This window comes from Echiichthys vipera (assembly GCF_963691815.1).
Source record: "Echiichthys vipera genome assembly, chromosome: 1".
In the NCBI taxonomy this organism is placed as follows: domain Eukaryota; kingdom Metazoa; phylum Chordata; class Actinopteri; order Perciformes; family Trachinidae; genus Echiichthys; species Echiichthys vipera.
The window spans coordinates 39,697,999-39,713,437 of record NC_139826.1 but is presented as its reverse complement, the minus strand read 5'-3'; the positions used below and the strand labels follow the sequence as shown (position 1 = coordinate 39,713,437).

Here is a 15,439-nt window from a genome sequence, read left to right as displayed (position 1 = left end):
AAGATTCAAAAACAGTCGACAAGACGCACAAAAACGCATCGCCATGACGTCATCAATGCGTGTGACGTGTTACGGCGTGATGACGTATAGGCAGCAAGAAGCATTTTCCGAGGCCCAGGTAGTGTGAGTACAAACGGGCCTGGAGGGGGGGACAAGGACCCTAAAGCACGGGGCACGGGACGGAGGCACAGTGGGAGGGCGCCCTTAGATCCGATGGAGCTGCTGCGATGCAAAACTGATTTCAGACAAAGTCATATTGTTTTGTATTAAAACGTTGCCTTTTTAAATCAACACATTTGTTATTGTGGAACCTCACGGTGTGTGGTGCAGACCTTCTTAGTTCCCTACATACAGTATTTTGCCTTTAACAAATATTGCTCCTCCCTGCTTTAGGGTATCATGCAAATTGCACTTAATGTCCACTGTGGCACATCAGAGCAGGTTTAAGAATTATATTGTGGGGTGTAACGTCTGTTTTTAGTGAACATATGACAAAAATAGATTATTTGGATGATTGTTTGGCCCTCAAATGTTTCTGCTTTGAACCAAAGTTACGGGATAAACCTGCACGCCTCAAAAACAGTGATCTGGGAAACTGTGACGTCTCCTCTGTGAGATACTGACTAAGAAGACGGTGTTAAAGAGAGTTGAGACGGTGAGCGTAGGTGGGGTTTGGGGGGTGGAGGGGGTGAGGGGGTGTGCAAACCTGCGCCCAGCTACCCTCGTCATCCTCCTGGTGTTAGCATGGTTAGAGTGAGCATGGTGAGAAGAACAGAGAGGTTAGGGGTTAGTGAGGCAGCAGTGCTGGTTAGAGCAGCTCAACGTGGAAAATATAAACGCAGAAGAAGAACATGCAAAAAAGATTAATGCTAACAAAATGACAACAACAAAACAAAGTGTAGGAGTGGGCGATATGGACCAAATCCTCTGTATTATTGTTATTGTTATGTATTAAATTATCTCCTAAATAAAGAATCCGGCTGTTAAGTCTGACGTAACACCCTTTCAAAATAAGATTTCTGGGTCCAAATGCTCCGTTGAAACAAAACAGACACAAAGTTCAAACATGTGAACCATTACATCACCTCTTTCATCTGTTAAACAACTTTTTAAATGATGAGAAAGAGGTAAAATGACAATTACGTTGTTTTTTAAAAACTCAGATCTGTTCAAACAACGGCGAACATGGTACTGCGGCGTTGTAGAAATAAAAGGCTTGGATCCGGGAATCATATTTTGAAAGGGCGTTACGTCACGACATAACAGCCGAATAGAAACTGTAGAAAAACAGACAAGAATGTTTTTCATATCAAGCAAATTCAAAAGTCACATAAAAATAATCAACTATGGCAGTAAAGCAGATCTGCTCATTGATTTGCAACATAACGGTAAAATACAAGGAAAGGAAATAAAGAAAAACCTACCTCAGTGACAGAGCTGCAACTATTTATTAAATAGTTAAAGTACCGTATTTTCCGCACTCTAAGGCGCACCACATTATAAGGGGCATAGAACAGACGCTACAGTGGAGGCTGGGGTTACGTTCTGCATCCATTAGATGGAGCTGCGCTAAAGGGAACGTCAACACAACAGTCAGGGGAGGTCGTCTTGTTGCTTCCTCCACTTCGGCACCATTGATTGGTTCATGTTCAACTCTCTGGCTGCTGCTCTATTCCCGTGTTCTGCTGCGTGACTAATGGCCTTGAGTGTAAACTCTGCGTCGTAAGCGTGTCTCTTAACAGGAGCCATTTTGGGCTCTTTACACAAACACACACATGGAAATGAAACGGCACGCTTCACACAGTCGTATATCTCAACATGCACCGCGCGTTACTTCTTCTACGGGGAAAATAGAGTCGGCGGCTGCTCACCGTAGTTGGAGACCTGTTGTGGCTCAATATTGGTCCATATATAAGGAGCACCGGATTATAAGGCGCACTGTCGGCTTTTGAGACACATGAAGGTTTTTAAGTGCGGGAAATACGGTATTTTGATCATCTTTGAATCTGTTTAAGTAGTTTCAGCTTCTTAAATGTGAATATTTTCTATTTTTTTCCTGCTCTGTGACAGAAAACTGGATATCTTTGAGTTGTGGACCAAGAAAGACGTTTGAGGACTTTGGGAAACACTGATCCACATTTTTCAACTCATCCCTTAATGGAGAAAATAATCAGCAGGTGAACTGATAATAAAACGTTTACTCTGTAAACATTAAGGCGAAATCTCTGACAGGCAGCAGACAAAAGTATATTGTCTCGTTGTACAGTGTATACCTTCATATCGCCCACCCTAACACACTACACTGCTCTAGAAACAGTTTCTTTATTAAGAAACAAACAGAAAATAAACATTTGAGGGGGCAGTGGGAGGAAGTCCTTCATGCTTACACCCTCTGCTTCTTCTGCCGTCTAGAAAGCTCATTCTGGTCGGTCAAACACTATTTACTCACACAGAAACACACGCACGGACACAAATACACTCACAACACCAACTCATGTTAAAGCAAAGACACAGACACAGTTCGTACGGCCTAAAGGAAGCGAGGGACACTACTCACACCAACGCAGGAGAGACACAAACTACAAACTAACAGAAAGATCGAGGCTTTGTTTCAAGCTGCCTGCTCAGACTCCATGAAACCACATCAATACGACAGTAAATAATATGTATAATATTAAGAAATGCACGCAAAGAGTGAAGCCAGGCAGCTTGGAACGAGCCCCGACCGTCACCACAGGAGCGCGGAGCCACCAGTGTCCAGCCAATCAGGGTAGACTAACCGTGGGAGGTGTGGCTGCCAAACTTTCCATTTCTTCGTGTGTGACCCAAACGTTTCCTGTGGTCTGATCATTTCACACACACCCCCCCGCCCCCGATCACAAGAGAGAGAAGTGTGCACAGAGGGAAGAGTGATGGAGGAGGAGAGAAAGGGAGCGGGATGGAGAGAAAATCAAGAAAAAGGTTTGTTCATTTATTGTTAGCAGAAGAATTCAGTGTAGTCCGATCCCCTCATTAGTGCATGTTAAGTTTATAAGTCGTTAAAATGTTGTCATGCTCGAGAATGTGTAAAGGCAGCGTCAACAAGATATAAGGTCTCACTGTGATGGACACACACTGGGGATAAACGAAGAGCAAAGTACCGTTCTGGAGGTTGGCGGGGCCGACGGGCTGGTGAGGGACATGATCTCCTGGATGGCCAGGCGCAGTTTCAGGCGATGTAGCGGGTTGCTGATTCCGATCTCCCTTTGGATCTCTGTGTCCGACAGCGCCGACATGATGGCGCCGCTCTTCACGTTGGCGCGGCACGCGGCCACGTACCAGGCTGGCATGCCCACCCACAGCTGGGGGCAGGAGAGACAGTGGCGTCAGTTCACCTGGATAAATGCTGAGTCAGGGTTCCAACACATTTTCCGTTTTTAGATTTTAGACTTTTCCAGAATCAGAGGATTTTTCGGTCAATATTTAACACCTGAACACAGATTTTTAGATGCTTATTATGTAAATAAATGGTTTTAAAATCCAACTTTAACACGTATGTTAAATTCTGACTGTATGTCCTTATGTTGCAATGTAATTAAAGACATTTTTAAATACGTGCTGTAGCTCATATAAGTGAACAAACTCACTTATATGTTCAACGCGCAGCATTTTATCCAAGCTAAATGCTAAAAGACTGAAATAATAAGTGAACCTGTAACTCTACAGACAGGAACAGTAGAGATAATGAGGGAGCTCTGACCGCCTTTATCATCAGCTAAAGGAAATTCAAACAATGTTGAAATAATTTTCTAAGGGCGCACTCACACTGTCCATCCGTCCCGTGCCCGAGCACGTTTCACTGCTAAAGTCTGGTTCCTTTGACCAGTGTGAGTACCACGTCTAGCTGCAGCACGCTTGCCGTCCACGGCCGTTTGGGAGAGGTGGGCTTTAGTAAAGCACGTTTGCACATGTACGAGCACGAGCGTGCGCACGTGTACGAGCACGAGGCCTACGGCGGTTCTGAGGTCATTTCCTATGCGCCTGTTGGGACATAGAAAAAAGAAGGAGGGACCATGCGCGGACATTTCAAACAATGGCGGTGAAAGGTTCACGTTGGTGTGATGCGGAGGTGGAGTGTTTACTGCAGATTTGGTCGATGAAAAGATTCAAAAACAGTCGACAAGACGCACAAAAACTCAGAGGTCTACGGAAAGATCTGGAAACAAAGCCACGCATTGCCATGACATCATCAATGCGTGTGACGTGTTACGGCGTGATGACGTATAGGCAGCAAGAAGCATTCTCCGAGGCCCAGGTAGTGTGAGTACAAACGGGCCTGGAGGGGGGGACAAGGACCCTAAAGCACGGGGCACGGGACTTCACGACTGGAAATTTGAAGCCTGGATTGTTTCCCATGTTCTCCAGGATGTGTAGGAACCCTGATGTTACTGGTGTAAACGGTTCTCAGATCAGTCGTGTCCGTGTCCTACCTCGAGCCAGACCACGACAGTCGGTCCGTCCCACTGGGCGAAGGGCAGGCCCTGCATGCGAGCCTCCTCCAGCAACTCGTGCCTGAGACACAAAACATATTAAAACCAAAATGCAAAAAAAAGAGCTGCCTAACACACATAACATCCCCAAAACCCAACAATCCATCCTAAACTCCCCATATGCACCTGGAGCAGATGTGCACACAAAGCCAGAGACAACAGCTGACATGCACACTGAAAACAAAGAGCAGGAGTTTGAGAGAAAACAAAGCAGGTGAAACCCAGAAAGACTCAACAGAGACGTGCTCATCTGGAAAACCTCGACAGAATGGCCTTAGTTAAAAGTAGAATATGTCAAATTATTATATATTTGGTTAAATTGTGTCATTACATTATCTCAAATGTTTCTAACGAACCAGAGAAACGTGTCACTTTGTTCAAGGTAACACTCGTTACATTCAGTCGCCTGTGGGTGGCGTCGTATCCTCATTGTGTTTGTTTGACAGAAGCTTCATGGATTTACCTTTTTTCCTTTTTTAAAGACACATTTTCACTAAACACTTTTTTTTTTCTAACTTTACGCAGGATATTTTGGGATCTGAAGCTATCGGAGAAACAAGCTGAGCAAACTTTAGCTTGAATCGGCCGAACGCCGTCGGAGAAACGCAGATTTTTAACGTGCAAATGCTTTATGGATTTAATCAGCGTGTCCGTTTGTTGCGGAGAGGAGGAGACCTCTGCATTACACTTCTCCTGAACGTCTGGATCTTCCGGTATGAGAGAAACCAGCTGAGTGAACGTCAGCAGCTGCACGTCGTCCAGTACGTCCGTCAGAGAAACGCAGTTCTTTTTCTAACTTCGTTCGGTGTTTCACTATGGGAATCGCCTTGGTGTGACCAACTATGGAAGCTCCAATGACACAACGTCTGTCTGTGACAGACAGGTCAAACTGTGCAGGGGTCACGCCCCCTCATATTACCACAGATGACCGGCCCTTCCTAAATCATTCTCGCTTTCTTCCCGTGAAGAAACTTGGTAAGCTCCCTCAGCTTATCTAGGCTAGCTTGGATATCTGCTCAACTGTTCATAGACGAACCGTAAAGGATAGCGTCGTCGAACGCAGTTCTTGGCGTAAGTCTGGATTTGCTGAGTAAGTACTTCGTAAGAAGTTTACTTGCCGTTACACAGGTTAGTTCGAGCAGTGACCGCGTTAAGGCGAACTGCTCCTTTAGCTGCCCTGTATTTGTTTACCGGAGCGGTTGGTGACAGTGTAACGATAGCATACCCGCCGGCTAACGCGCTACGGCGAGCCGACCGGTCTCGGTTAGCATTAACTTGTTAGCTGAGCCGAATACCGAAAGTTAAGCTAACGTGTTACGACGAGCTTACTCTTACGGTACGCAGGTAGCTCGGGCTAAAACCCCGTCTGCTAGCGCTACTGACCGACAGGCCACCGTGTTACGACGCGGCTTGTACGGCTGACTATTTATACAATATCCCCCTTTCCAGGCACTATGTCTTCGGCTACTACCCCCGCCAAAGGGTCGGAACCGAAGACTAAGGAGGCTGCATCCCGCCTGTGCCCTGCGTCATGCGGGGCGTCTATCTCGGGCAGGGACCCTCACCCGATGTGCATATGCTGCATGGGCGCTAAACACGCTCAGGCATCTTTGGCTGACCCCCAGTCATGCTCTCACTGTGCGTCAATGCCAGAGAAAGTATTGGAAAGGAGGCTGAGAGTGGCTGTGTCCAACAACCAGGACCCCTGTCTGTCAGGAGCCACAACCAGCTCCCATCTGCCGCGAGCCACAACGAGCTGGGCGGACATGATGGACGCTGAATCCCCGGTCATGCCTCCGCTTTTCGAGGAGCTCCTCGAAGTGGGACCGGGCTGTGAGGACGCAGAGGGCGACGCCAACTCTGACATCCTCGGCTTGGACGAAATGGAAGAGGAGGAGGACGACTCCACTTTTCCTGTTCAACAGTCCAGACCCCCCAGTGCGTCCGACGCTGTCCCCACAGTGGACGGCAACCTGTACGAGGTCTGCAGACGGGCCGCAACCAAATTAGGGATTCAGTGGCCCGCAGCCCAGGACGCTGGGGGGGCAGAGAGAGACTTGTATGACGGTAAGAGGCTCCCACCAGCCCAACCGCCATCAAAGCAACTCCTGCCAGCAGTGCCTGCCTGCATGAAAGAAATGAGCAGGTACTGGTCCAGTCCTTTTAAGAGTAAGCTCCCCACCAAAGGCTACTCTAAGCTAGAGATCCATGGAATGGGGGCTCTGGGGCTGGCCGAACCCCCAGTGGTGGAGCCTTCAGTGGCTTATCACCTCCACCCTAACCGTCGCTCTCTCTCAGCTTCATCCAGCATCTCTCTGCCCAGTAAGATGGAGCGCCTCACCGCCTCCACCTTTCAGAGGATGTACAGGTATGCAGCGCAGTCAGTGTGCTCTCTGAATGCTATGACCTTGCTGTCTGCGTACCAGGCGGAAATCCTGGAGGAAATGGGCCAACAGCTGGATGGTGGGGCACCTAACCCAGCCCTCTGGGATGAGATCTGTGTAGTGAATGACCTCATCCTGCGCTCCTCACGTGGCGCAGTACAAGGCTGTGGTCGTGTTATGGGACTGGCAGTCTCAGGTGAGAGAGCCATGTGGCTGAACCACTCAGGCTTGAGTGATGCACAGAAGGCAGAGGTTATGGACGCAGCATACGACCCCACCAAAGGTCTTTTTGGTCCAGCTCTGGAAAAGATGAGGGAAACTAGCACCCTCAGAAAGCAAGAAGGTGAAGCCTTTGACCTCTGCCTGCCCCGGAAACAAATCCCTAACGCCCCCTCTGTTCCAAGGGCGGGCTATGCTGCTGCGGCCGCAGCAGCAAGGGGGAGACAGGGTGGTGCCAGACCACAGAGACAGGCAGCTGGTAAGCAGTCTAACCAACAGCCTCGCTCAGAAAACCCTAGACCATGGGGCAAACACTCATTCGCTGCAGTAGCAGCGAAAAACCGCCCTTCCCACCCCGGGGACGGCAAGAAGAAGCGTCCAGCCTAACGCTTCCTGCTTCTCCCTCTCCCCCTCCTGCAAAAAGGAGGAGGGCAAGGGAGGTGCAACAAAGCCCTGCAGTTTGTTGTTCAGAGACCCTGGTAGGTTCCAGTTCGCCAGGTGCGGTCTCTCATTTTCTCTCCCCTCATGTTCAGGGGGAAGAGACTCAGGGGCAACGAGTAACACAGTGTCACCAAGCACAGCAGTGTTCCAAATTAAAACATGCACTTTCGCAGCCAGGCCCACAGCCAAGGGCGAAGTGCTGTCCCCAAAACAAAACAAAAACAAAAGACTGTCATGGCCTTTTGACCCCCGCAGGGGGAGCTCACGCTCCTCAGGAGGGAGAAATCTCCCTCCGGCTGCCGGGCGTGACGTCACTGCAGTGCGACTACAGGGGCCCACTCCCCGTCCACGCAGACCGCTGGCGCGCATGCGCAGTTCACCCATGGGTCCTGTCCACTATCTCACAAGGGTACAGGCTTCAGTTTGCCATGAAACCACCCAGATTCAACGGTGTGTTAGTTTCAGTGGCCAGGGGAGACTCGGCACGTGTCCTAGAGGACGAAATAACGTCCCTGTTGCACAAACAAGCCATCAGAGCGGTCCCGAGCGCGGAGGCTCAGCAAGGGTTTTACTCCCGTTACTTCCTCATTCCGAAGAAGGGGAGCTCATCCCTCCGTCCCATTCTAGATCTCCGTGTGTTAAACAGACACCTACGGAAATACACATTCAGGATGTTGACACACAGGGTGCTTTGTCGATCTATTCGTCCGGGAGACTGGTTTGTAACGATCGATCTCTCGGACGCGTATTTTCACATAGCCATTTATCCCGCACACAGGAAGTTTCTCAGGTTTGCTTATCAGGGCAAAACCTACGAATACCAAGCAATCCCGTTCGGGCTGTCATTAGCCCCGAGGGTTTTCAGCAAGTGTGTGGAGGCGGCTCTGTCTCCGTTACGGAACAGCGGCATCAGAATATTTTCGTACATAGACGACTATCTGATATGCTCTCACTCCCGAGAGCAGGCAGTCAAAGATTCCGCTACGGTGATAAATCATCTCGTGGATCTGGGGTTCAATATAAACTGGGCAAAGAGCCGAGTGGAACCCATGCAATGTACGGAGTATTTGGGTCTCACTATAAACTCCCTCTCTTACAGAGTCACGCTGTCAGAAGGGAGGTTAGCGTCTATCGCGCAGTGTCTCTCCCTCTTTCAGCGGGGCAAAGTAGTGTCGTTCAGGACGTGCCTGCGCCTGCTCGGTCTCATGGCGTCAACAATATCTGTTGTACATTTGGGGCTTCTGATGATGAGGGATTTTCAGCGCTGGGTCGCAGCGCTGCGCCTGTGCGCACGCCGTCACCTCAGCCGCAGGGTGAAAGTGACGCTGGCGTGTGTGGCGGCTCTCCGCCCGTGGGGGGACTCGACGGCGCTAGCGTCGGGTGTCCCGCTGGGTGCGGTGTCGTCGAGAGTAACCATGACGACAGACGCGTCCCTGTCAGGATGGGGTGCGACAATGCTGGGCAGGGCAGTGAATGGCACATGGAGCCCAAGGCTGGCTCAAGCTCACATAAATCTCCTGGAGCTTTGGGCGGTGTTTTTTGCACTGAAGCATTTTCACCAATTTGCCCAAGGCCGCCATGTCTTGGTGAAAACCGACAACTCCACGGTTGTGGCATACATCAACCGTCAGGGCGGCACTCGCTCTCTGAAGCTGCACAAGTTAGCTCGGGAGATCATACTGTGGAGCAGCACCAGGTTCATGTCCCTTCGAGCAACCCATGTCCCGGGCGTGTTGAACAGGGGTGCAGATCTTCTGTCCCGAGGGAACCCCCTGTACGGAGAATGGACTCTCCACCCACAGGTGGTAGAGCAGCTCTGGCAGAAATTCGGCCAGGCAGCCGTAGATCTCTTCGCCTCGCAGGAAAACGCTCAGTGTCCACTGTTTTTCTCCCTGTCAGACGTAAATGCACCTCTGGGTGTGGACGCTCTGGCCCACCCGTGGCCGAGAGGGCTGCTCTATGCATTCCCCCCCCTCAGCCTGATCTCCCCCACTCTAGCCAGGGTGAGGGAGCAGGGCTTGTCGCTAATCCTGATAGCACCACGATGGTCGTCCAGGCATTGGGTAGCGGAAATAATTCAGCTACTAGCGGGCGAGCCATGGCCTCTCCCCATACGCAGGGACCTTCTGTCCCAGGCACGCGGAGAGATCTACCACCCTCACCCAGATCGTATAGCTCTTTGGGCTTGGCCCGTGAGAGGTGGAACTTGAACATTGCAGGCCTGCCTGCAGAGGTTATTGACACCATTCAGAGTGCAAGGGCCCCGTCCACTCGCTCTCTTTACAGTGGTAAGTGGCGGGTTTTTGAGGAATGGTGCGTCTCTAAACACACCATTCCTTTTCAGTGCTCGGTGGTTGACCTGTTGTGTTTCCTGCAGGAATTAGTAGATAAGGGGAAGGCCTTCTCTACAATTAAAGTATACCTAGCGGCCATCTCAGCTTGTCATGTGGGCTTCGGAGATAAGCCGGTGGGGCAGCATCCTTTAGTTGGTCGCTTCATGAAGGGTGCGCGCCGCAAGCTTCCGGTTTCCAGGCCCCTGGTTCCTTTGTGGGACCTGTCAGTTGTGTTGGATGCCCTCTCTCATCACCCATTTGAGCCCATAGAGGCGGTGGAGATGAAGTTTGTTTCTCTCAAAACAGTGTTGCTCTTAGCTTTGACCACAGCAAAGCGTGTGAGCGATTTGCAGGCTTTTTCCATCCGCCCGTCCTGCCTGCAGTTTGCACCAGGACTCACCAGGGCCTGCATGCGGCCCAATCCAGCATTTGTGCCTAAGGTGGTGGAGTCTGCCTACACATGTCCCACAGTAGAGCTTTCGGCTTTTCATCCTCCTCCCTTTTCCTCAGGTGAGGAGGAGAGGCTTAACACATTATGCCCGGTCCGGGCCCTACATGTGTATGTGAACAGGTCAGCTGGGTTCAGGAGAACGGATCAGCTGTTTGTGTCTTGGGCTACTTCCCATAGAGGAAGGCCATTGTCCCGCCAGAGGCTGTCACACTGGATTGTGGAGGCCATATCTCTGGCTTATGGTTGTAAAGGTCTGCAGCCACCCCAGGGGTTGAGGGCTCACTCTACGAGAGGTGTGGCCACTTCCTGGGCCTTATTCAGAGGAGTGTCTGTAGGGGACATTTGTGCTGCGGCGAGCTGGGCTACGCCTCACACTTTTGTGAAGTTTTACAGGCTGGATGTCACTGGACCTTCTTTGGCACAGGCGGTGCTAAGGGCTAACACGCCAGGGTCCCTGTGATAGTAACTTTCCAGTTCTGCTTTATTATGGCTTCGGGAGATTGGATGCAATACGGGAGGCGTCTATATCTCCCATAGTGAAACACCGAACGAAGTTAGAAAAAGAACTTTGGGTTACTTAACGTAACCTCGGTTCTTTGATAACAGAGTGAGGTGTTTCACCATCATTTCCCTCCTTGCATAGACACGGAAAGAAACCAGTGTTGAATGATTTAGGAAGGGCCGGTCATCTGTGGTAATATGAGGGGGCGTGACCCCTGCACAGTTTGACCTGTCTGTCACAGACAGACGTTGTGTCATTGGAGCTTCCATAGTTGGTCACACCAAGGCGATTCCCATAGTGAAACACCTCACTCTGTTATCAAAGAACCGAGGTTACGTTAAGTAACCCAAAGATTTTTAACGTGTGAATGCTTTATCGTTTTTAATCAGCGTGTCCGTTTGTTTCGAGTGCATTACACTCACGTTAAAAACCTCCTGGACATCTGCATCTAAAGTTATGAGAGAAACAAGCTGAGCAAACATCAGCAGCAGCACGTCCTCCAGTACGTCCGTCAGAGAAACGCAGGTTTTTAAACGAGAAACTGTTCAAGAAACAAATTCGACTCCAGATAAAAAAAACTCCTGAACGATGAACGAATCCTTAACGGGAGAAGCTGACAACAACCACCATGATCCCGCGCTGCTTCGCGTCACCGACTCCATCTTTTGTTATGATTGAGGGCGCACTCACTCTGTCCTTCCGCACCGGGCCAAAACCGGTTTTTCGGGTCAAGCCTAGTGCGTTTGACCAGTGTGAGTCAACCGCTCCACGCATAACTGCGGCCAGCTGGCCGCCCACGGCCCGTCTGAGAGAGGTGGGCTTTAGTAAAGCACGTTTGCACATGTACGAGCACGAGTGTGCGCACGTGTACGAGCACGAGCACGAGGCCTACGATGCATCTGACGTAATTTATGTGCGTCTGTTGGGAAAAAAGAAGGAGGGACCATGCGCGGACATTTCAAACAATGGCACGCATCGCCATGACGTCATCAATGCGTGTGACGTGTTACGGCGTGATGACGTATAGGCAGCAAGAAGCATTCTCCGAGGCCCAGGTAGTGTGAGTACAAACGGGCCTGGAGGGAGGGACAAGGACCCTAAAGCACGGGGCACGGGACGGACGCACAGTGGGAGGGCGCCCTGAGAGACTTTTTGCTGAAACCTTCCCTCCTTTTCAAGCCTGAACTCTCCAGGTTTGACCAGACGGGTGTTTTGTGATGACTGGATTCAGGATTGAGGAGTTTTCTCACAGAACCAGTGCTTCGAGCGTCCACTTGGAAAATGACTTGAAAATGGATGCATTCCTCTACAACTGCAGCGTAACACAACATGCACAGAGGGAAGCACTCAGGGCAGGAACACTTTTTTTGCATGGCTCTAAATTACGTTCATCCATTTCATGCACATTCTCAGTTTGCAATGAGGGGACGATGGCGTGGAACAGAGAATCCCTGGAGGGGTTTGGAAACAGCTTCAGAGTAATTTTGTTCACTAGCAGCAAGTCTGATGCCAACTATAATTATATTATATATAACTGATGCTGTGGCCATGAAAGATCTCCTCCATGTGCCTGAACCTGTTTTCCCTTTTCTCAGCAGGTTGGCGACCAGGCCGACACACCTGCAGTTGATCAACTCCCTGATGCCAACCTGCTCTATCGGGCTGTTAAGTCGTGACGTAACGCCCTTTCAAAATAAGATTTCCGGGTCCAAGCCTCTCCGTGCCTCGGATTTGTACACCGCTGCAGTGCCATGTTCCCCCGTTGTTTGAACAGATCTGAGTTTAAAAAAACGGCATTGTCATTTTACCCCTTTCTCACCGATGAAAAAGACGTCTAACTGACAAAAGAGTTGATCGTAATTGTTCACATGTTCCGCCGTTGTTGTCTGTTTGTTTTACAACGGAGCGTTAGGACCCGTAAATCATATTTTGAAAGGGCGTTACGTCAGACTTAACAACCGGATAAAGCCAGCGAGACCGTTCCCTCAGGAGACACAGACCCACCAGCACCTTTGGTCCCACATTATGATTAGTTAAACTCTTTGTTTTAGTAGTTGCTTTAGTTTTGGCCTGGAGACGGCCGGCAGCCTTCTCTCTTCGTTAGGTTTTTATTTATAATCTGGTTTTGTGAGGTAGGGAGGGGGGCAGCTCCGACCCTTGTCCCTATAAGGCAAGGGTGTCACACTGATCCAGTAAAGAGTCGCTGTGGCTGCAGGTTTTCATTCAACCAATCAAAAACACACCTGGTCCAACAAGTCAACTGTGTGAAGACAGTTCAGGTGATTGAGTCGAGTCAGGTGTGTTTTTGATTGGTTGGGATGAAAACCTGCAGCCACAGCGACTCTTTACTGGATCACTTTGACACCGCTGCTATAAGGGGTGGCCTGCCCCCCCCCTCCATTTTTGCTGAGTTTGGCATCTCCAGGTCCCATTTTGGGTTTGCTGATTTCTTATTTTGGGTAAGATCCTCATTTGTATTTTGCTGGTTTTCCTTCAGGAACGTTTGTTTCCTGTTGGGATGAGTAGTTTAATAAAAAACGTTATAAAAGTTCTGTCTTCTTTGGTGTCCTTCTTTTATGTTTCGGCCTCCAGTTTGAGCCACGGGTCAATTTATTCAATTGTTTGGAGGACAAACAACAGATAGACGGATGCCAAAAAATGAAGAAAGCTGTTTTACTTGGCCACTAGATGGGGCTGTGCCACATATGACTGATAAAGCCTGTCCTTTGTTTGACGGATCTACTGTCACAGAAATGCCCAAAAGCATGTTCTTAACTTACAACTTCACTTTAATTAAATTCTGAGGATATTAAAAATATATTATTATTGTTAATAAACTCACAAAAAGACAACTAACTGGTGTAATTGTTGCAGTTATGTTTGCTGCGAGTGCATAACTTCATGCTCCGAGAGGAAAACTGCGAAAGGGAAAAATGTCACTCACTAAAAACCAGCACACACACATTCCTGTTAGTTAAGCTCCTCTGTGGAAAGCAGGGTAAAGAGCAGCACGGAAAAGCCATCAGACACTCAGAGGGACAGGTGTTTGGGGTCCTCGGGGGTTATGGGCGAGGACACGCGTGAAGCCGAGTGAGGAGAGGAGGTAAAGGCGAAGCAAAAGCAATATGAACCAACTTACCCGGTCTTTGGACTACAGGTGGAATGAGAAGGGGATGATAAAAAAAAAGGAAGAGGGAGGGTGACTGAACAATAAAGAGAAAGAAGGAACTGATACTGATTTAAGAGCCACATCAAAGCAAATCAACACGTGTGGCGTTTGTGATATGTTTGCACAAAATGAAGAACAAAGGAAAACACAGTTGTGGGGGCACGACTGCGGTGGAGTGGACTGGGCGTGTAATGGAGGGAAGATGAGCTGATGGGAGGGAGCGTGAGCCAGGAGGCAGGGGGGTGAGCGTGTGAGCCGGACCTGGACTGCAGCAGGAGCAGCAAACCCACAATAACACTCATGGATATTATTCACATATTATTAAAGGGTAAGCCTGGCAAAAGTGGACGCCGAAAAATGGTCGTTTTCGGGATCAAAAAATACATAAATTAAGCCACAGACACAGTTTTTATCGTTGATCAACCGCGCTGAACGCATCCAAACGTCTTTTTTAACCACAAATATGATCAAAATAACATCACAGCACCAACAACGTCGTTAGGCCCTGGCCACACGGGAACGCGTTTTCCTATAAACGCACATTTTTAATAACGGTTAGGGCGAACATCCACACGCAACCGACGTTATCGGAGCCTGAAAACGGCCTTTTCTGTCACCAGGTCCCAGAGTGGGATGAATGATGGTCTGAATAAGACGCTAAATTGGTCGCAAGAATTAGTAAGACAGTGCCCGCCTGTGAGTGCTTTGGGACGGGGAAGGGGCTCCCAGCAGCCCCCTCTGCTCAGTGAGGACACTAACTGCAGAGTGAAGGGGCTCCCAGCAGCACCCTCTGCTCAGTGAGGACACTAACTGCAGAGTGAAGGGGCTCCCAGCAGCACCCTCTGCTCAGTGAGGACACTAACTGCAGAGTGAAGGGGCTCCCAGCAGCACCCTCTGCTCAGTGAGGACACTAACTGCAGAGTGAAGGGGCTCCCAGCAGCACCCTCTGCTCAGTGAGGACACTAACTGCAGAGTGAAGGGGCTCCCAGCAGCCCCCTCTGCTCAGTGAGGACACTAACTGCAGAGTGAAGGGGCTCCCAGCAGCCCCCTCTGCTCAGTGAGGACACTAACTGCAGAGTGATGGGGCTCCCAGCAGCACCCTCTGCTCAGTGAGGACACTAACTGCAGAGTGAAGGGGCTCCCAGCAGCCCCCTCTGCTCAGTGAGGACACTAACTGCAGAGTGATCGGTGCATCAGAGTCCAGAACAGCACCAAAGTCTCCACTAAGACCAGAACCAGGGACACGTTTGTCTCTAGGATGGAGGAGGATTTCGAGAGGAACTCTCCGGTGTTTGGATTCTCCACAGCGTCTCCCCGTCTCTTCTTCTCCGTTGTTGGTGTGTTTCTGTGGCAGTTACAGCGCCACCTCCAGGCCTGGCATGGGTACTACAGCGTTTTCAAGAACGGAGGG

General features: G+C 49.8%; 1 protein-coding gene across 1 annotated transcript in view; it reads right to left on the bottom strand.

Moving 5' to 3' along the window:
- ppfia1 (PTPRF interacting protein alpha 1) overlaps positions 1–15,439 on the bottom strand; it is a 69,669-nt gene that overhangs the window by 8,013 nt on the left and 46,217 nt on the right. Inside the window, exons 20-21 of the mRNA XM_083911662.1 lie at positions 4,470–4,551; positions 3,141–3,341 (exon numbers count right to left, since the gene is read on the bottom strand). Coding sequence (XP_083767788.1) covers positions 3,141–3,341; positions 4,470–4,551 — 283 coding nt within the window. The remainder of the gene's footprint in view (positions 1–3,140; positions 3,342–4,469; positions 4,552–15,439) is intronic.